The 23,168-nt window shown below is 46.3% G+C and overlaps 1 protein-coding gene across 2 annotated transcripts in view; it reads right to left on the reverse strand.

Annotated features, from left to right (window-relative positions):
* LOC126526502 (uncharacterized) overlaps positions 1 to 12,469 on the reverse strand; it is a 121,566-nt gene extending 109,097 nt beyond the window's left edge. The window contains exons 1-3 of one of the 2 annotated variants that reach the window (XM_072285712.1): positions 12,288 to 12,469; positions 11,681 to 11,788; positions 9,569 to 9,775 (exon numbers count right to left, since the gene is read on the reverse strand). In XM_072285712.1, the coding sequence (XP_072141813.1) occupies positions 9,569 to 9,761 (193 nt within the window). In that variant the 5' untranslated portion in view covers positions 9,762 to 9,775; positions 11,681 to 11,788; positions 12,288 to 12,469. Of the gene's footprint in view, positions 1 to 9,568; positions 9,776 to 11,680; positions 11,789 to 12,287 lie in introns of those variants that run through there. The other variant, XM_072285713.1, reaches the window with a different exon arrangement.
* Positions 12,470 to 23,168: the final 10,699 nt, after the last annotated feature.

Here is a 23,168-nt window from a genome sequence, read left to right on the forward strand (position 1 = left end):
TTCTTGTTCTAGACTTAGGCGCCAGGAAGGTGTCCACTAAAACAACAGCGTGACAATCTGCTGTACATCATGACAGTGCTGCAGCGCTTTCGATCGAACGTGACTTAAGTGCGAAACGTGGGTCCTAAAATGTTTTCTTATTTTGGGGTGAATCTTTAACAAACTCCACTGTCTGGGGTAATTTTTCGTGCTGATTTCAGATCTGTAATTAGATTTTTGATAGCTGTAGCAGTTCATAAAATATTGAAGTCAGAAGTCAAATTAATTTCAAACTCGTTACAGGGCTTTTTGATGATTCCTTCTTGCTTACACAAAAACTAAATGCATGACACCAGTGCTAAAGACCTACTGTAGCGGGTGATGCTATCTTTATCCATATGGAAGCTTTTTACAGACAAGAAAACAATTTTGCATTTATTATGAACATTTTTTTCTAATTAGCAGTGAGTACTATACCTGAATGTAATACCCCTGTCAAGCGGGCAAGTTAAGTGCACTTACGGGGAGCGCACTTCGGGACCTTGAGTCACACTTTAGGCAATGCGCTTCTTAACGGGAAAACAGAGTGCACTCGCAGGAAAAAAAAATGGCGACAGACTAAGAGCGCGTTTTTAAAGCTGTAAATTAACAAGAGAAAGCTGCTAAAAAGCGATTGTTTTAAGTAGAATTATATGTATAAACAAACTTCATCTATTTGTCTCAACAAAAAACGAAGATGTTTTTATTATAGGTGCGTTGCAAGTCAATGCTGGCCAAGACGAATGCCTAGCCAATCCAAAATAATATGGCGGCGGGCGGTGAGGCGGCAGTTGATCCTGCTCACGATCCTGCTAGAACAGAATATGAGCGAGTATATATGAGCAAAGACGGCGAGCTCGATATTTAGCTCCACTGCAAAATGCCACGCTCACGGCTCAAAGCACGACCGGCGTAGTCAGCACGCTTTCACACCAAAATAAACACGAACTGAATGAACATGGCGGCGCAGCAGTGCCGCATCATTCTGGTGCCGTTAGTTGCGTACATGATAAATTTGTTTCTTTATTGTGCTGTTTCGCTTCTCGCTAAACACAAATTATATTGTTAAAAGCTGCTCAATAACTGAAATGAACTTTTGTGTCCTTTTTTTATGCGTTACAATTTGCGTCGTTGAAAGCGTTGGTGGCGAGGCTAGGCACTCCTTCAAACCGTTGGCGGCGAGGCTACGCACTCGGCCAGCAAAGTGCGTTCCGTGAACGTACTCCGACTTGAGTGCACTCATCTGAGAGTACACTCCGCTGCGACGTTAAGATTTGGGAAAGTGCACTTAAAAACCGAGTGCACTCGCCGTAAGTGCACTTAACTTGCCCGCTTGACAGGGGTATAATTTTCATGACGGTGCAAGAGTAATCAAGATAGCATCACCCCTAAGATCATTTTAATACGAATAAAATGTTACCACCCTTGTCCTTTTTGGCCAGAAACAACCCAGACAAAACACCTGTAAGACTGAGTACGGTGTGCAAAAACATCGAACTGAAATAAACGCATTTGAAGTTTCAAACAAATGTAGCTTTCGCTGAAGTGAATCTACAGAAATACAAATAGCACCGTTTTTAAGCTCTATGTTTTGTTAGAATGGCCATACTAAATGTGTGACTGCACATTCTCAAAATAGCACACTGGCCACTGAACTAGCACAAGAAACTTTATTAGGCACCATGCTCTACAAAACAACCAGTGAGGCGTTTTTTTCATTTTGTAGAATTGACCATGTTACTGAATGAAGACTCTGAGTGTAGTAGCCTTCCAAGTCATCTTCACCTAACAATGGCTTTGGAACTTAGGATCAGAGAGCCAGTTATAGATATGCAGCTGCTAGGTGCTTTTCAGAATTGTACTTTTGTATTATGCCTCGATCACTTCTGAAGCCAAATGTTGTGACAGCCCAAAGGGCCTAGTGAACAGAGCTCATGATGAGGTTTTCTTTATGAAAGGGGGGGTGGGGGGGGTGTATGATATTGTTACGAGCTATCGTGACAATATGATCATAGAGTGAACGCGCAGTATGCTTTGTTGCGGGTCCGAGATGCCGACGCGCGAAATGCCTTGCCGCAGATACAAGGAGTCGACGCTCGGTGTGCTTAGTCACGCAGTCCGAGGTGCAGACGCGCGAAATGCCTAGCCGCGCAGTCCGAGGAGTCGACACTCGAAGCGCTTATTCGAGCAGTTCGAGGTGCTGACGCGCGAAATGCCTAGACGCGGGCTCGATGAGTCGACACTCAATGTTCGCACAGTCGGAGGCGCCGTTGCACAAAATGATTAGGTGAGGGTCCGAGAAGTCCGTGCGCGATGTGCATGATCGCCAAGTCGGAGACTCCCTATGCACGAAATGTTTAGCCACGTGTCCGAGGATAGCGTGTGCGATGTGCTTCGTCACGAATTCCGAAACCCCGAGTCCTGAAAGGCTTAGCCGCATGTACAAGGATTCCGCGCGTGAATCTAGCTCGCGAAGTCTGCGTCGCTGATGCTCGGAGTGCTTAGCCGTGAGTCTGAAACGTCCACAAGCGTAGGAATCAGCCACGCTACTGCGATGTCCGTGTAGCGCCCGTTTTGAAACGTCGAGATTATAGCGAGTGGAGACGTTCAGACTCGCGATGTGCAAAGAGCCGAGCAGAAGACGCGAGCGCCGGACCAATGGCGAACCGCGCTAGAGTCACGCGGCGGGCGCAGCCAATCGCAGACTCCGGCATGACCTTCAATCATTTGCTTTTTGTGCGCTTGTTACTGTATGGAGGATATCGCTGAAGTGGCAAATTCGAAGACGGAGAAATGCGCTTTCCAACGAGACCAAGATGGCAGCGCTTGGGCGTGCCGTTCCGGAGATATCGTGGCGTGAAAAACACTGTTGTTTCTTGATTTTTGCAAAATTTTTCGCCACCTTGGCTGATAAAACAATTTTTTAGAGCACTTCTACGTGGTTTATATGGATTATATTTTGGAGTCAGATAGAAATTGAGTTATAGAAACTGAAAATGTGATTTTCAAAAAATCATTTTTTTGCCATATTTTGCTATGTAAAACCCGCGTCCCCGCTGCGCACGCTCTCCGACTTGCGGAACTGCTTTTTTTTTTCCTCTCTCCCAATGTCTCTCATCCTTCCCCCGCGTAGCCAGGAACGAAGGCGCCGGCGGCCTCCTCCTTTTGCCCTTTTTTTCTTGTTGCTTTTTCACGAGTTTTGCTCAGCCAACCACAGCTCGTGCCTTTCGTACGTCGCTGTCGCCCTCGGAGGTGGCCTTCGCGAGCGCTTTGTTGGCGGAGGCTGTGCACGTGAATTCTTGTGTTTTGTGCGCGTTCTTGTGTTTCGTGTTCATTATTGTCTCGCGTGCGTCTCACGACACGTGTGACTGGATCGTGGTGAGCTGACACTGAAGCAATGGCCGCAGCAAGCACAAGCAGCGTCAAGAAGCGCAAGAACCTGGACTTTGCGACAAAGCTGAAAGCCATTCAGCGTGTTGAGGCGGGCGAGAAAAGTGCGACGGTGGCAGACGACTTCGGGATTCCTCGGAGCAATCTAAGCACCTTGTTAAAAAACAAGGTGGACATGAAGTCGAAAGCGGCAGAGCAACGAACGTCGGGAGCTTGTCGTGTGCATGCTCCTGCCCACGAGAAAGTTGAAAAGGCCCTCTATGCGTGGTTTTTAGAGCTGCGGGCTAAGAACATTCCAGTGGATGGCCCAATGCTAATGGCTAAAGCTAAATGGTTTGCCGCCGCACTCGGTGATGACAGCTTCGCCGACAACACAGGGTGGCTGCAGAGGTTTAAGAACCGCCATAAGATAGTTGGCAAAACCATTTCTGGGGAAAGCGGAGCCGTCATCAGCCAGGATATCCAGCAGTGGATTTCGAAGGAATGGCCGGAAATTTGCACGAAGTTTTCACCCGCGGAAATCTTCAACGCCGACGAGACCGGGTTGTTTTGGCAGATGCTGCCCAGCAAGACGCTTGACGTCCGGGGCAGCACGTGTCACGGGGGCAAGATGAGCAAAGTCCGCGTGAGCGTTCTGCTCGCTGCAAACATGGATGGCTCTCAAAAGCTCCAGGCTTTTGTGATCGGCAAAGCAAGGGCACCGCGCTGCTTCAAAAACTGTAAGCAGCTCCCCGTTCGCTACGCCTTCAATAAGAAGGCGTGGATGACGCGTCAGCTGTTCACAGAATGGCTGCAATTGTGGGACGCCGAACTGGGCAAGTCGGGGCGTCACGCTTGCCTTCTCGTCGATAATTGCTCGGCCCATCACACCACCTGTGAGCTCCAAAACATTGCGCTCAAGTTCCTGCCGGCGAACACGAAAGCGAAGTTGCAGCTGCTCGACCAGGGCATCATTAAGTCGTTCAAAGTCGGCTACAGGAGGCGACTCATTGATAGGCTTTTGGTGAACCTCCGCATGGGCACCGAGATTAAGGTTGACCTGCTGGGGGCCATTCAAATGATGATGGCCGCCTGGAGAGACGTGAAGCAGGATACCGTGGCCAACTGCTTCCGGAAGGCAGGCCTCGTGACGGCCAAACTTCCCGAAACCTGCGAAGACGGCGACGGTGACAACGAGTGCATGGACGACGCGTTTCGCGAGTTGTCATCCCTTTTCCCGGCTGCCGTTCCAGCCGAAGTGTCTGCTGACGATTTAGTGAACATTGACAGCAACGTTCAGGCTGTTGCGAGCCTCGCCGACGAGGACATTGTAGCTGCAGTCGCAGGGACCATGGCCGACAGCTCGAGTGGCGACGAAGATCGTCCGGACGAGGGGGCGGCTACACGCTCGTACTCCGCCGCTGAAGTGGCAGCCGCGTTCAGCTTGATTCGCAGTTGTTGCGGCGACCTGGAAGGAACCGGGCTTTCGCACCTGAACAGCCTCGATAAGATCGAGGTTGGCGTCTTTAATTTCATTTGCAAGGCGAAGAAGCAGACCAACATAAGCGATATTTTTTCACGCAAATAAAGCATTACGTTGTGTCGTGTGTGCGGAAATACTTGTCATTCTTGAATGCGCCGATCGGTAGGTCATCGTCCGCCACAGGTAAAGTCTCTGGGCCTGTATTTTTTATATTGAACTTTTAATATATCGAATTAATTCGTGATCCCCTTCGAGTTTGATATATCCGTGTTCGACTGTAGTTACAAGGACCTTTGCTCCCGCAATTTCTCGTTTTCGCGCTTGGTGGACCGCTTCCCAGTTGGCTCTACCGCAGCGGCCGCACATACTCGATCAGTCTTGGGGTGAGCCTTTGCCCATAAGTGCAGTGGCTGTCACACTGTGCTGTATCTTGGTTGAATAAACCCGTGCTTGTTGGCAATCTGACTCTAGAGCCTTGTCTGCACCGTGTCAGAGTCTATGAACCCTGCTCAAGCGCCTTTGCGCATTGCAGAGTGGAGGAGGGTCGTGCCCTTCCCAGACTGTTGTTCGTTCGGTGAGCCTCGTGCAAACCCAGTTCCACACAATTACCACCCAACTCTGTTTCAGCATGTCATAAATGCAGGCCCCTTTACAGCCGTCGTTCCTTCTTGATCCCCTGGCCACGTGCTTAATGTCCATCAACGCGGATAACACCTACAGCATGAGGTACGTACCTTCTCCTTTCGGCCACCAGGAGCAATCCCTTCTTTGGACAGCCCTTTTGTCACGCCAACTGCCTGGATGTGTACTCCCTAGTCCTTGCCATGCCACTTTCTGGTTTCCTCAACCCTTCGAGGCGCATGTGGAGCAGGTGCTTACTAGCCCCTCCAACCTGCTGTTCCCGCTCGCTGGCACCTTTTCGTCCCGAGCGCAGTTGAGTGCCCCATGTGCCGCATCGGAGCCACCCTGCTTGAGTGCTCGCACTAACTCATTCACTGGTCCCTCTTTGTCTCGAGCGCCTTTCTCGGACGAATTTGCCGTGGACCAGACAGAGTCACGCATCACTATGAGCGATATTACAGCAGTGCGATGCATGTAGGTGCACTTGTGAAAGGCAGTCACTGACTGATTTTTCGGACTCCAAAAATTCGGACATGCTCGATACCGCGATTCTCCCCATACACCATAATGTATAACAACTTCCAAAAGTTCGCACACCTTGCAACGTCTGGTCTGATTTTTCGGACACTCCTTGAGCGAACTCGATCGAGAGCCCCATGCACCAACTCTGACCGGTCCATGGTTCGACTTGCTGAATGCCATTTTTGTTTTGAATGGAGCCTCCTTGCTGCCCCACAAAGTGGCGCTACTGCAAATCCCCGCTCATCATCATCATTTCTGCCTGGTTCGATAGAGTGGCTTCAGCAGTTCCGGTCTCAGCTTAGTAAGCCATGTCAAGACAATCCAGCAGTCGATTTGTTTCTTTCTTCGTGCACAACGCCGCGACTAGGCCACGTTTTTCATTTGTGCGACTGGTGTCAGCGTGACTGCATGGAGGTGTTTGCTTTGTGTGCTGTGTTGAGGTTGCGGTGATCCAACGCAGCATACGGAAAAATCGCGTCGAGTGTCTAATGGCACTGACAATGCCCACGCAGACTGCGCTGGGGAATGCCGGTAAGCGGGTGCCAGGAGACCTTGGATTTGTCGCCTTCCGATGTGCTCCCTACTGATGTCGAAAATGTTCTGCCGAGACCTGTGCAGTGGTTGCATTGCAATTCCAGATCCCGTCACATTTGACCGTTTCCCAGGTGCCGACAGTGGTGTGCTGACATGTGCAGAACTCAACTACGGCGAGATCATTCATCAGGTTTCTGCTGCACCGCCGGACGTTGACTCCGAGTCGGAAGATGACGCACCATGTGCTACGCTGCCGTCACATGCGGAGCGTGTACAAGTAGTCACTGTGCTTTCAGCCACCTATAGTGACTGTACGACCCTCTCCAAGATTCAGGCTTATCTGATATTGCGTGTAAAAAGAACAGCGTGCAATGGCGCATTCACGATTTCTTCAAGCCTACTGCCAAGCCCGAATCAGTGCATGGAAATAAAGGATTTCTTTTTTTTTTCTTAATGTGCTTTTTTGGACCCCTGTTTATTCAGACATTTCCGCAGTGCCCGTGAGGTCCGAATAAACAGTCGACGACTGTATACGTCAACTCTCCAGCTGGGAGCGCGAAGCCCGCGAGAAGGGCAAATGGCGTTCGGTTTGAAATTTCAGCTCTTTCTGCGGCACATAGTGATGTAATACTTAGCAGACACGATCGCTAGTGCACATTGTATAGAGAGTGCTTGTCAGCTCAAGATGGCCACATCTGGTGAGGGGCTCTTAACATTTTGGACCCAACCATCACTAAGTTGAAAACCCTCAATGTTCATCTGAAGTGCTATGGCTTCTGCCTTTTGATTTAAAACATCACCAGACACCGGCATTTGCATGGTGATCATGACTTTCAGTCACATCAGAATAGCTTCACGTTTTGAGTGGGCACCTTGACAGACATTCTACTGTCGGATCCAGAAGATTTCTCAGCGGCTTCCAAAATGTTCACCGTGTTGTTTATGTAGTCTGATATTGTCTGTTTCAAGATTTCTCATTCTTTTGCGACATCCGACTGCGACAGGTCACTTTGCACTTTCCTGATAATGGTGGCCTTCTTTTCCATCGTCAATATGCTATGATTTTCTCGAGTCAAAGCGTTTATCGAGTTGACGGTAGACAACGAAGGCAGTGTCGGCGCCATTGTTAACAAATGGCGACGAAACGATTGAAGAGAATCGGTTGTTGAAGCAGCTAAGCCTAGCAGTACAGTATGCAGCTGAAGAAAACCAGAATGCACATGAGAGGCGATACAAAGAGTACCACTGCCCATATGCGACATACGAGTGCTGACAGCAATGACAGCACAAAGGCTTGTGGGAGAGTGCATCAAGCAGTGCCTATTGATGCTGCACCTGGAATGGTAGCTCTGAATAGTCATGCGAGATGTGCGCAACACTGCTTTGAGACTGCGGGAAAACAAAATGACAGCAATGTTTGCATGTTCGGTTGCTTTGAACTCGCAATCACAAGAAAAATTAAATGAGAACCGTTTGAAACATGCAAAATTTTGGTCGTTATAGCTATATAGAGCACGTGGCCATAATATGGCAGAGTTCAAATATTCGGGCAGGCCCAGAAAATAGGGTGTTAAAAAAATTGGTCGGTAATTGTATCATTATCATGCTGTGAAAAAGAATATATTCGAATTCCACTTTGTGCCAATAAACATGTTGTAAACCATTTTGAAAATCTTACCCTGCAACAGCATGCACCTGAATTACCAAGGAGAGGTTGGGCTTTGGTCAGTTGTCGCAAAATAACTAGCACAATCTTCCTGTGCCTGTCATATAGTATACTGTGAAATAAAATAAAGTTTTCTTGTTTGTAGTTGTCGAAGTGGAGAAAGGATCATAGTTGTCATTATTGTGGCAAACATGCCACATTTGTAAATTCTGTCCAAACCCAAGTTGTGCAAAAATAACATGACAGGGCTTTATAAGCGCATTTGAAAGCAATGTGATAAAATGGATGGAAGTGCAAAACAAGATTGAGGCAGTGTACCGTTTGGTTTCTATGAATAGAAAGTAAAACAGAGCAACTGTCGATTTCCACCGGAGGCTTTGTTGTGCAACGGCTACCCTGTTGACGGTGAACTTGAAGACATTGTGATAGAATTCTTTTGTGAGCACCGTGCACGAGTTCTCCTGATGACAGCAGATTCAATTAATTGCAAAGGCATTTGAATTGCTCACTAGTGCCTCATTTAATAAAAGGGAAAAGGCTTCACTTTTCGCATCAGCAAAGATAAATAGCACATTATAACAAGAATGCTGAGGAAGAAAAACTATCCGCTGGCACAAACAGCTGGTACAAAAGAGTTCCCGTCAGCCACTGCACGCTGCAAATACGGCACAAAAAACCTAAAGCTGCTATCGACGGGAGAGGACTAAAACCATCTCAAGATGCGTACAGGTCGTCTGAAGCGTTTGCTGGCGTGCAACTCAGGAGCCCAGTGCATGCTGCTCATTGCCTGATGGCAGTGTTGCACATGCCTAGTCCTGCTCAGTCATCACCAATGATGTGCTGTGGGATGTCGTGACCAAAACGTGTCCCAGGACAAGAATCCTTGCAGTTCCCGAGTATTATTTGCCTCCCTCAATGAATGAGCATATTGATGAAACAAGGTATGTTTTATAGTTGACAGCATGAAATAATTTTTTTTGCATTTTATTCACATCAAATCCAGAGGTCAACTTACATTCTGCATTGATCTATATTCATGGCCATACACTCATACACCGATCTATACATAACTAAGAGACTCACTGGGTGTAAGGTTATCATAAAGCAATGTAAGCACTACAACACCAGGACAAGAGGGTTTTAGATTAAGCTCTGCAATCTAAGGTGCTTCAGTGTGCTATGCAGAGCATTATTTTTGCGATCAGTATACAGACAAGAATAAAAACATGTTAGTTTGTCATCAGCAGCAGAACGTCGCACACATTTGAGCAAGTTGTGCCAAGCTAGGCAGACTTGGACGTTTACCACACACACACAAGCAAGCAAATGTAAGAGAACTGCCGGTCACTGCCCACCTGAGGTGGAGCTTAACTGTTCCACAGCCTCCATAGTCTGCATGCTCCTAGACTCGCTTCCTGGTTGCAACGAGCAGCCGACAGATTTGTCAGCCAGAGGCAAGCTGTGCTGCACGCCAACCTCGACCTGACCAACGACTTTTGAAGTGGCATAGCGTACCCTTTTGGCAGTGACGATTTCAGCTAGGCTCATCGCATTTGTGAGGCCTGTAGAAAATAAGTGGGACGATTGCAGTCCTGTTACAGCATTAAGAGCAAGAGCAAGAGGTAAATACAGGGGCATAGCCAAGCAACACAAAATAACCCTTCCGGTTCAGTATTCCTAAAGGGCTACAAAGGACAATCCACATTGAATACTCGAAAGCACAGCAACCTCTTTTTTGTGGAAGGCTTACAACAGCAGAACCTATTTGAGACACTCGGCGAATGAGTGTAGGAGAAAATTTATGGCTATGGAAAATTGCAGTGCGAATGTTTACTGTACTCTATGCACCTACAAAACTTGTTCGCACCGTTTAAAAAAATAATTTGTTTTTATGTGCCAAAACCGCAATCTGATTACAAGCCACAATGTAGTGGGCAACTCCGGAAATATGAGACACCTGGGGTTCTTTAACATGCACCTAAAACATGGGTGTTTTCGAATTTCGATCCCATCGAAATGCGGCCACCGTGGCCGGGATTCCATCCCACAACGTAATTTGTAGCAGCCCAACACTATAGCCGCTAAGCAACCATAGTGGGTCCTGAACTGTTATGGGGACCCTTTAAAGAACACGAGGGTGTCAAAATCTGTAGTCTGCCATTACGGCATGCTTCATAATCTGATTGTAGTTTTGACACATACGAACCCATACTTATATTTATGTTTAACACATCTGCCATGATATGACGTGGCATGTGAGGCAATGACAATGCTCAACCTTCCTGTAGGTCATGAACAGTGATGTACAACTCCTCAAGAAATGGGTTCCTGTAGTAACGGAGGCGTGACAAAACTTTATCAAAGGTGTGCAATGTTAGCAAGAAAGAGTACAAGACCTATGCTCTAGTTGGTAAGATTGCTGGTAAATTAGAGCGTGAACTTCTGTGAAGAAAATGTGCAGGGACCATAGATGATAACTGTCAATGTAAGCGAATGGCCTAAAGGAATGAAAGGGTGAACAAACAAAAGAACAAGCAAATGAAAGAACAAGAAAAAGGGAATGAATGTTTTCCTAGCGGAGTCCAACCACGAACCATTACAGACCTCCAACTAAGAACGAAAATGGTCGAAAGAGCCAAAGACATTCACTTCAAAAGATTTCATCGCAGCCACACGTCCATGTCAGTATGAAATGCAGAGTACACAACACTGCTAAACATAAAGCCCAGAGCAAGTGGCAAAGTTTCAATAATATACCACCGTAAGAACAATATACGAACAGCTGCCGATCACAACTCAGACAAACACCGAGGCATCTAAATATACCTGCAGCCTTGCAGAGCTATTTCTGTTGCTGACACAATTTAAGCGATTGTTTCGGCCGACTGGCATTTCCTATGTAGGAGACCTGATCTATAAACACTTTCACCACCACTCACTCACAGCTTGTGGCGCAGCAACTGCATTGTACAGATAGACACAGTCTTATAACAATGAGTCAGACACTGAGGATGCAACTGGCAAGTGATAGTGCACCCGACACAAAATATGCTGAAAAGCAACAGTATTCCCACAGGGAAATTACTCACAGCTGTGGAAGTTCAGTCGCAGTTCGCAGCATAATTATTTCTGTATGATTTGGTGTCTCGGGACAGCTCTACACAAATTTTCTGGATTCTTCTACTGTTTCTTTTGTGATGACATCAGGCACCAAGGGCACTACAGTATTATAAGAGTTCTGGCCTAGACAATTTAATTTATATTCCAATTTAATGCTTTGTGGGAACTTCCAATAGATAACTGGTCGACCTTACTGGCCTAGATCTGAAGATGCCTTGCCACCTGTATAGCACAACAGTGATAGGGTGTCACGCATCAATCAAACGACACTTCATTCAATCTTCCTCTACTGGAGCAGCTCAAGTATTAGAAGCATCAGAAGTCCTTGAGCAAATGGATATACATGCCTGTTTCTGGACTGAGCCAACCAGCAGCAATCAGCAGTTGCGGCTAATTGTTGTCAACGGTGCAGAGATGGCCTATATCTTGACGGGCACAACTAAGATCAGCAGAAGCTGTAACGACAGCAGTAGCACAGTAAAACAAATTAGACAAATGACGGTACAAACATCCAAGGATATGTGCTTTGAACGCTTCACCGCGAAACTGCCGCAAAGTGAAACATGTACTCCTCGCGCAACCAGGAAAAATTTTTTTAGCTGCAGGCATCACGAGTGTGTAGCGCTCGTCTGGGTGGCTTGTAATAGATATACAAAAATAAGCACAAAAAATTAAGGCAGACAGACTACCTGTTTAATAGACCGCATTAGTGTTATTACAATGTCGACCACGGATGCAAAGCTACGCGTATGACATTACAAGGCGGGAGACGTCTATTTAGAAGGCTCGGAACTAAAGTGATGGATGGAGCGAGGCCGCCAGAGCAAAAACAAAATTATCCTCTTCCCGCGCATTTTTCCTCCTTCGTGTGTACAAGCGTACCGCTACAACATGAACAAAGAATGCAACGGATGTAGGTATAATGCGCTGATTCGTGCGCTCATCCATGTTTACCTTTGAAGGTGCTCGTAAGCGACAGCGGCAGGGAAGTGAGTTTGTATACCTGCTCGCTCACCACGTGCCGTAACACAGCCACCACAACTCCACCACACACATAACCACGTGAACTCGTGCACAGAACACTCACTCATATAGAGTAAACAAAGTATGGTGTACTAGAGTACGGGTAGTGGGTCGAGGGGGCGCGCGGGCAATGCGCGCGCGTGAAGCAGAAAATCCGGAAAATCTTTGCGGCCGCGATGAGGCGCTTTGGAGCCTTTCACTTTCACTTTCACTTTCACGCCACTAGGAGGTCCAGGAAGAAAACTACAAAGAAATTTAACACCAGGATCAGGTACATAAACATGCAAGGCGGTAGAAAGAGAGTGAGGTGGTTAGAAATAGAACAGCAGTTAAAGGACGAAGAAGTAGGTGTATACGCGCTATGCGAAACACATCTCAGGGATCTAGAAGACCCACCGTTTATTACAGGCTACGTCTGGGAAGGGAGCAATAGAACAACGGAGAGGAAGGGAGGAGGAGTAGGTATGCTCATACACCAAGGAACAAATTGGCAAAGAATAAAGTTAACTTGCAAAGAACATGTCTGGGTATCAGGTACAATTTCCGGTAAAAAGGCATGTCTAGGAGTAGTTTATTTAGGGACAGGGGACAAATGCAGGCAAGAGAACAAAGATCTAGTGAAGTGTCTCGATGACGATATAAAGCAGTTTGGAGAAGGTGCCGATATTTGTCTGCTGGGTGACATGAATGGCCACATAGAGGATCTGGATGGATACACAGATTGTAATGGGAAGTTGATGCTAGACTTCTGTGAGCGACACAACCTAGTTATAGTAAACAGAGAAACTAAGTGTGAGGGACAAATCACGTGGGAGTCCCGTAGCAGACAAACGACCATTGACTACTGCTTAATGTCGCAGTGGTTGTATAGCAAGCTCGCAATAATGGAAATAGACGAAGAGGGGAAGTACAGCCTCGGAAGTGATCATAAGCGTATTAGTCTACAGTTGGGAGCCCTACTCAAAAGAGAAATGCAGGGAAGCCAAAAAGAGTACGCAAAATTAAATGACGCGAAAATAGCGGCTGGCATAGAGGAAGCAATAAAGAAACATCCCATGGAAGGTGGGATTATAATCAGTTAGAAATACTCATTAGTACAAAAATAAAAGAAGTAAAAGGAGTAAACCGCTGGAGAGGAAAGGGGAAGCCACGAAGTTGGTGGAATAAGGAAATTAGAGAGGCCATCGAACAACGACGGTGGGCATCTCGGGAACACAGAGAAGCAAAGAGGGCGCAGTTATCTGAAGAGGAAATAGGCCAAAAATGGGAATATTATCGACAAAAGAAACAAGTGCAGGTCCTCGTCCAGGCTAAAATAACGCAGTCCTCTGATCGCTGGCTGGCTGAAGTTCGCGATGCAACTAAAGGGGGGTCAAGAAAATTCTGGAACCATATAAGCTGGCTGGGTAAAGCTAATCACAGAAAAGAGGAACAGATTCACGATGCCGAAGGAAATTGTTTAGAGGGAGATGACTCTGTGAACTACATTGGTTCAGTTATAGCAGAGTCATATAGGAAAGACGATAGGGTAATCGCCCCAAGTGAGGGAGCAACACAGAATAGCATAATAGAAAACAGCTTAGAACTGACCAATGTTAACTGGAAAAAGGCGGAAGCAAATGTTCCAACATGCACGTCCACGGGGATAGACGAAATTCCAATAAAGTTAATTAATGAACTTGGCCCAAGAAGCAAGGAAACGCTGATAAAAGCATTGGAGGTAGTCATAACAAATAAGCAAATTCCGCACAGCTGGAAACAGAGTAAAATGAATTTGATTTATAAAGGGAAAGGTGATAAGAAGAAAATAAAATCCTTCCGACCAATTACGATAACATCAGTTATATATAGGCTGGCGATGCAGGCGGTGAAATTAAAAATGCAGTCATGGGTAGAAAGTAATAGAATACTCGGAGAACTTCAGAACGGGTTCAGAAGTGGTAGGCGCTTAGACGATAGCCTGTTCGTGCTTACCCAGTGCATAGAAATAGCTAAGGCGGAAAATAGACCTCTGTATTTAGCCTTCCTGGACATAAGTGGTGCATACGACAATGTGAACAGGGAAGTCCTGTGGAACATATCAAAAGCTGAAGGTATCGGTAATGAGGTAATTGATTTTCTACAGGAACTATATCGAGAAAATAATGTTGGAATAACATGGGGAGGAATTAAAAGTACGACAACTGTCGAGGTTCACAAAGGATTAAGGCAAGGTTGTCCTCTATCACCGCTGCTGTTCATGCTTTATATGATAAGCATGGAAAGAAGGTTACAACGAAGCAATCTAGGGTATAATCTGTCGTACAGATTAGGCGAAAATGTTGTTGAGCAACGACTACCGGGTTTAATGTATGCGGACGATATTGTACTGTTATCAGATAGCCAGGAAGATTTGCAAACTCTGGTTATATTACTGTGGGGACGACGGAGACAGTTTAGGTTTCAGTTTTAGTGCAGCTAAGTCCGGTGGGATGTTTTTCAACGATACAACTGATCAGGAGCTTACAATACAAGGCCACGAAATACCCCGAGTGGCCGAATACAAGTATCTCGGGGTATGGATAAACAAAGGGCAGATGTACACGGAAAAGCACGAACAGTCTCTAATAGCAAAAGGGCGAAGAGATGCCGGGATAATGAAACATAAGGCATTGTGGGGTTACAACAGGTATGAGGTACTGAGAGGCATTTGGAAGGGAGTAATGGTGCAGGGGCTTACTTTCGGGAATGCGGTCCTCTGTTTAAGGGCAGAGGTTCAGTCGAGACTAGAAGTAAATCAGAGAGCTGTGGGAAGGTTAGCACTAGGTGCCCACGGGAAAAGCACAAACGAAGCAGTACAGGGAGATATGGGCTGGGCATCATTCGAAGCACGGGAAGCTCATAGTAAAATCCTATACGAAAAACGTCTGAGAAAATTGGATGATAACAGGTGGGCAGCTAAGGTGTTTAAATACCTATACAGAAAGAGCGTTGACTCACAATGGCGGAAAAGAACTAGGAAGCTAACCAGTAAGTACGCCAGACACGAGGACGAAAAAGGACAGAGCATTAAACGACAGGTTAAAAATGCGGAAGGTAAAAATTGGATAAATTCAATGGAAAAGAAGCATAGTGTGGAACTATATCGATACTGGAAACAGCAGATTAGGAAGGAAGCGTTTTATGATAACTCAAGAGGCAGTGCCCTACTCTTTGAAGCTAGATCAGGATGTCTTAGAACGCGGAGATATAAAAAGAAATTTAACGAAGAAGACACATGTACTGTGTGTGGTAAATATGTAGAAACAATGGAACACCTCATACTAAAATGTGATGGTATCAATCCCGATGTCGATGCGGCCACAGTCACCCTTCCTTACGCCCTAGGGTTCGGAGATGATAGTCATGTAAATAAGTATGCGGTGGAAATTAGCAAAAAGCGATTGGAGGATTGGTGGCTCAAAAGCAGAGAGGTGACATAAGGTTAAAAGGGTAGGAAGACGTATTTAAAGAAAATCGAGACATTCAAAAACACACAACACAGATAAAAATAAAAGGCAAAATAAAAATCTGAGCATGGTGGCAACTGCCATTGCCCCGTTTCAAAGGGGACGCTCCTACTTTCCATCCATCCTGTGCGTGAGGCGTGATAGTGATAGAGGCCATAGAGTTTCCTACAATTTTTTGTATGAAACTCTATGATAGAGGCGGCTCACGGACGCTCCTGTGGTCGAGGCTTCAGCGACTTCGTTCGTAGCTAAGTACTCTTTTATCTTTATTAGCTAGTGTTTTGAAGTGTTTTCTTTTTCATGGAGTAGGGGCGCAAATTTTGAATTCTTGGTAAGAGTAGTAAACGTACCGGCTTTGTCTAGGTTTGGCGGCTCCCCCGTTACGCCTAGTTGGTAGGAGGGACCTATTGATAGGCTCAGTTAATTCTTTCAGCTAGCTCCTCGGATTCTTACATAAGGTAGGGAGTGATAAATCTTTATTTTAGTTTGGGATAGCGGTCGAGGTCGGCTTTGCGTGAGTGATTTGGCGAACTTCCCCGTTGGGCCTAGGGACGTAGGGCTAGCGATGAAATCGAAGAACGTGAAGGCCGCGGGGGACGGGGAGCAAGTGCAGTGCGACGAGTGCCTGCGATGGTGCTTCCTCGACGAAACTAAATTCCAGAATTTAGCAGACGCGGAGGGGTCTAGCTTCACGTGCAGGTCGTGCGAGGGCGTCAGGGAAGCCGTCCAAAAACTGGAAGGGAATTGGGCGGCTAAGTTCGAAGAGCTTAAGGCAAACCTGAGGGAGGAGCAGGAGAAGCGGGTAGCACTGCAGGCGAAAGTTGACAATTTCGTCAAGGTGGAGGCGGCCCAGGCCGCGCAGTTAGTAAGGACTGTGGCCGAGTTTGAGCAAGAAAAAGAAAGGAGCGCCGAACTGGAAAGGCGGCTCGACGCGCTGGAGACGCGGGCAGCGGAGAAGGTCGGGTCAGGACATCAAAGTGTTGGCAAAAACTCAGAAAGTAGGGTAGACCCTACATGCGAAGTGGGAGGCAGGGAGCCAGAGCAAGCCGTCGTCAGCTCGCCGCCAGTGAAACGGCATAGTTGTACGCGGCGTGCACGCCGATGGCCGCGCCACTGGTGGCAGCCTTGCGCAGAACGCACGGGAGAGGAGCGAGCCGCGCGCCGTAGCACGCCGTAGTTTGTTGCGTCGCTGATAGTGCTTCTCCGTCTTATTTGTGTTTTCAGAGCAAAATAGGCAACACCCTTCGCATGTGTGGGATGGCCAAAGCTTCCGAAGAATGTCGAAGAAGAATTGTTGCAGGGTGGGGGGCTCAAATACCGGCGAAAACGTGCCGGCGATACGGTTCTAATTATTCCCCGCAAAGCCTCATCAGCAGGAGCAACGGTGGCAATGGATCGTCGCTTCGGTGCGAAATTTCTTGTTCTCATCCTTTCCTTTTTCGTTTCGGTGTTTTTCCTTTTTTATTATTATTTATTTACTCGATTGTAGTTAGACGCGTAAGCGACGAAGTTCGTCTGCAGTGCAACATGCGGTTTAAAGGCATATATCGCTAAATTTCGGAATGCCGTTTGCCGCTGATATTGTTTTCCGCTTCTTTACCGCGTTCGGCTAGCTAGGCAGCACGACTGCATGAGCGCATTGTGTTGCATGCTAAAGCTACAGAAGTTTGCAAGAACTGAAATTGTTAGTTTTATGTGGCCTGGTAAATCCTCGCACCAGCTGTCGCGCACTTCATGTTTTTACATCTATTTTATGCATGGCTTCGCACATGTTTAACTGTTGCTAGTTGCTTCATGCATAACTCTTGATTCTTTTGAGCTGCGAGGTTTTCACCCTGCCTCGTTTGTAAAGGGTATAAATCACGCTGTGTCTTATCGGAATGACACCAAGCAAGTGCCTCTTTAACAGTTTCATTAATTTCTCCCGAGGGCATCTTAGATATTGTGGTTTTTTGGGAAATGTGTTTAGAAAATAGGTAGCTCAGGGCGAGAATTGCTAATAGTTGCTGCATATGGTATTTTTGTTCCATTTTTCGCTGATCCATTTTTCGCTGAATAGTTCGCGTCACGTTTGGTAAGTCATCACACCTTGATGCTGTCTGAGCAGACTTAACACGCCGAGTGATTTGTTTGTTTCACAACGTAGTCGCCTCTTGCAAGTGAATTTTGTACTCACTGAATTATTTATTATTATGCTTACGCCGCATAGGACTAAACCCGGCCTTGCCGCCAGCGCTGGATCTAATTTGACTGGCGCTGCTCTGCCTTTAAATATATCATGTGGCACCTCTCTCTAGTAACATTTAAAAAAAGTACTGCAATGTAAGTCAGACTATAGCTTTGTACGTTTCCAAGCAGCTCCCTTAGGGAATTTAAGATTGCAAAAACTGCAGCGCGAACGGCAGTTCATCGGCGGTACAGCGCTAAGACGCGCTTTTATTAACCCGTGCGTTTGGTGGCTTCGTTGACTATAGTGTACGCGTTTCTATCAATAAATTCGCAATTATTCTTCTTCAGGCGACTTTCACTACACTTATTCGGCGGCGTCACATGTATTCATCGGCAGAAAAATCACAACGGCATATGCAGACAGCGCACCGTGCGGATTTGTTATCTAAGTATGCACTAACGACGGGTGCTTATTATTGAGGTGCAGAAGCAGCATTACGGCAAGGGTAGAATTAAAAAAAAACACGGCCGAGACGTCGCATTAGTCAACAAAATTTGTCGGCTAGTTTACATGAGCTCCACTTCATGTAAATGGTCTTCATGGCGTTTGTCTGCGGGACGCACCTGGCGCGTATGTGGACCATGTTGCCCCAAACACCGGTAACATCTTGTTCATACCCGCTCCCACAGAGGTCTGCGTCTTCCCTACAGCTGTCACCGCAGAAGAAGCAGTCTGGCGCCCGAACAAAGGACATATCGCAGCCGCGGACTTCAGTCACCCTTGCTGCAAAGCGTTGTCGTCTGCTACTGCTCCCGCACGTATTGTTGGAAGCGCTCGCTAGGTGGCCATCAGTGGCGCCTCTATAGGCGGTGCACGCGGCCATAAGTGAAGCTGCTCAACGCGCCCCGAGTGAGGCGACGCTGCAGCCACAGGGGAGCAAGCGGGCGCAAAGGGAGGGGCAGCGGACACAGGCTGCAGTCCAACGGTTTGCACGTAGAAGGGTCCTGGTGATAGGGGACTCCAATGTGGGGAGGGCCGAACAGGGCGTGATGGCGAGAGTGAAGGCGGACGGGCGAGTACAGGTGGAGGTGCAAGCGGGCAAGGACATGTCGGAAGCAATGACCAAGGCGCAGGAAGTAGTTGGGGTCAGCACGGAGAGCGACAGCTTGGTCATTATGCATTCTGGGCTCAATGACGTGCTTAAGGGGAGAAGCCAGGACCTTGAGAGGCACATTGAGACTGGGCTGAGTAAGCTTAGAGAGGCCTCCGGGAGGGTGCATGTGACCATATGCACTATCCCAGAGGTCCAGGGCCAGGCTTACCAGGTAGAAAGGAGGGTGGTTGAGGCCAATCGGGTCATTAGGAGTCTGAGCGGACGACTCGGGTACAGCGTGATGGAGGTCAACAGGGACGTGTACGGAAGCGGCTTCCGGCCTTATGTGCAGGATGGCATTCACTACAGTGGTGCCACTGGCAAAAGGATAGGGGGCAGGATGGGTCCCCAGGCAACAGCTTCTTTAGGGGGACCCAGAGCCCTGAAAGAAGCGGTGCAGGCGTGGACGATTCGAGGCAGGAGCCACAAACACGCAAACATCGGTACTGTAGGAGAGGTGACAGGAATAAGCGCAAGAGCCAAATTAAGTCAGACATAGGGTTCACTAACATGCAAGGTGGCAGAAATAGGCTAAAATGGGAGGAAATCGAAGAACAACTAAGGCAGGAGAACTTAATGGTTTATGGGTTTGTAGAGACACATCTTAGGGACATGGAACAACCGCCCTGTAACCCTGATTATGCATGGGAATACTGCAACAGAGTGCAGGGTAGCAGAAAGGGTGGGGGAATTGGAGCACTCATTCATAAAAATACAAATTGGCAAAGGGTCAAACAGGAATGCAAGGAGCATTTATGGCTAAAAGGAAAAGTAGCAGGGGCGAAAACACTTCTAGGCTTTGTATACCTTTGGACAGGATCAAATGCTAAAGAGGAAAACAAAAAAAATGTTGGACTGTATAGCAGCGGACATCAATGAGCTAGGAAAAGGATGTGAAGTAATTGTATTAGGAGACATGAATGCGCATGTTGAAGATATGGATGGGTACACAGACTCCACAGGTAACATGCTGCTGGATATGTATGAGAGGCTTAACTTAGTTGTCTGTAACTCTACTGAAAATTGTGACGGGATCATAACATGGGAGGTAGGGGGTCGGCACTCGACAATAGATTATGCGTTAATGTCACATAGGATGTACGATAGATTAGGAGCCATGATTATAGATGAACAGGGCTCCAGAAGTATAGGTAGCGACCACAAACGTATCAAGTTGAGCTTTAAGAGGGAAACTAAAGCACGAACGACGCGCGAGGAAATGCCAGGTGTGATTTTTTACTCAGAAGACCAAGTGGAAATAGCGGCCAAACAAATTGAAGAGGAAATATCAGAGGGTACTGAAACTGATTGGACTTACCCAAAGTTAATGAGACTATTTGAGCGTGAGCTATAGGTAAGGCGCGAGTCAGGAAAACAAGGCAAGGGATACGAAAACTCAAGAGCTGGTGGGATGAAGAGGTTAAGAAGGCCATAAAGAAACGTCAGGAAGCCTCCAGGGAACACAGGTATTCCAAAAGTAAGGGAGAGCCTGAAGCAGAAGTAGAGAGAAAATGGCAAAACTACATAAAATGCAGAAAGGAAGCATCCTATTTGATCAACGAGAAAATCAAGACAAAAGGGTCCCAATGGCTGTCAAAAATAAGCAATAAAAAAGATAAACAGGCAGCTAGAAAATTCTGGCAACATCTGAACTCCTTGGGGAATAGGACAAGCCTAGAGCAGAGGTATATACTAGCAGCTCAAGGTACTCGGTTAGAAGGAGGGGAGGCAATGGAGCATATAGGAACCATGATGAGGGAAAAATTTACAAAACAGAAATGGTACATGCAGTACGTCAAAGAGGGATAGCCCGGTCAACCAACTGCTTTCACTTGAACAAAAAGAGTGGGAAAGGGCTGAGAAGAGGGTACCAAGTAGCACAGCGGCAGGCCCCGATGGTATTCCAATTATGTTGATAAAGAAATTGAGCCCGAAATCTAAGAAGCATTAAGGGAGGTGGTGAGCAAAATGCTAGTGGATGGTAAAGTACCTGACGAATGGAGGCTAAGTAGGATGAGAATGATATATAAGGGAAAGGGGGACAAAGCTGACATAAATAACTACCGGCCTATAACAGTGACGTCAGTGGTTTACAGGGTGGTTATGCAGATTATAAAGGACAGACTGCAGGCATGGGTAGAGAACGAGGGGGTACTTGGAGAGCTACAAAATGGGTTCCGGAAGCATAGGAGGCTAGAAGACAATCTGTTCTCGCTAACACAGTGCATTTAAATAGCTGAAAAGGAACACAGACCCCTATGGCTGGCTTTTTTGGACATCAAGAGAGCCTATGACAGTGTACTTCAAGAGGGCTTGTGGGGCATTCTGGAAACTTTAGGAGCGCAAATTGGAGTAACCAGTTTCTTAAAAGATATCTATAAAGGTGACCAGGTGATTATACAATGGGAAAAGCAGGTTTCGGAGCCTGTAATGATTCGGCGGGGGCTTACCCACGAAACACGCAAGCAGCTATTTGATGTCTAAAAGATGTCTTGAACAGCTAATTCAAAAGCCTAGTAGCTGTCTTGATCAAGACATTTTGTAGCCATGGACGTCTAGAAGTACTTCAGTAAGCCCTGCTAACGTTACGCTAAAAGTTGGCTAATGGACAGCTTGACAAGAACAACTGAATACTTTTATTAGACATTCCCTCAAATTTTTGCAGCAGCTGTTACAGTAACCCGACGTTCGCCCACAGTTAAAATTTATTTTAAACGAGGCATGGACATCAGAAAAAAAAGTTTATATTGTCGGATAGAGTGATGCAGAGGTAGTTTTTCCAGATGTGAACCATGGGAATAGTGTAGTACAGCCTCATTTGTCAACGCATATTAATTTGACCAATCAATTGAATGCCATCCGTCAGAATTATTTTGCAAATAAAACAAGATCTTCATCGTATGCTATAGTGCCAATGTTCGCCAATTGACCTAAACAAGAACATCTCTGCATGAAACACGTCATTATTGACAAAATTAACTTCGCCCTGCTGGGTCTCCACCAATTTCTAGCAAAGAAAAATTTTGTCAGTGACGCTGCAGTTCAGGCAAAAATTACATCCTTGTTTCAGCTACAGGGGGCACAATAGCCTTACACCAGTATACGAAACAGAACACTGTGCTGCAATGAGTTAATAAATAAAGGATAATACACATCTGGAAAAACACTCTGCGAACCACTCTAACTAGCAATGTAAATATATTTTTTCTAATGTCCATGCATCATTTAAAAGTAAATTGTAACTTACTTTCTGGGTGCCTCTTGTAAGGTAATGCCACATGCTTGCACAGAATCACGCAGAATTAATGGAGAGTTCTTCGGCATACCATCCATTAGAGAATTCCTTGTACGTTGCATGTTACCAGAACTGAAAGATAAATCATAATATGCTATTTTTTTCATAAACTGTATGATGAGATTTTCATGTATAAAAGGTGATTGCAAGCAAAAATGCAGCAAGGCATCAACTTCACACCATGTCACATACTCATACTTTATTACCTAATAAATTAGAAAAGATGCAGAAAGTGTAATTAACAAGAGTGACAAATAGCAGCAAAGGTGATCATGGATAAATCTTGATGATGATTGCCACCGCTGCCAGAGTAGGCCAGCCTTCATAAGAGAGCACTGGCTGCCCACAAAAGCTTGCTGTCACAGGCCACGCGTGACGGTGCTTGTAGACATAGGAAAGCAATACCTGCACAGAACAGATAGAAAAGGGCAAGGGAAGAAATGGGAATGTTAAAATTGGAACTTCAATTAGCAATATGTACTAGGTAAGAAGTTTGGCTCACATTAAAAATAAATTTAAGCACTCCTTTCTCTTAAATTACGGGTATCTTAAGGTATGTATGTGATGATATTTAATATGACTAGTATATTTCCTATCATAAGAAGCCAACAAACACTGACACCAAGGACAACATAGGGGAAATTACTTATGCTTAATAAATTAAATAAAGAAACGATAAATTAATGGAAATTAGAGTGGATGGTAA

The sequence above is a fragment of the Dermacentor andersoni genome, unplaced genomic scaffold (genome assembly GCF_023375885.2).
Source record: "Dermacentor andersoni unplaced genomic scaffold, qqDerAnde1_hic_scaffold ctg00000039.1, whole genome shotgun sequence".
In the NCBI taxonomy this organism is placed as follows: Eukaryota; Metazoa; Arthropoda; class Arachnida; order Ixodida; family Ixodidae; genus Dermacentor; species Dermacentor andersoni.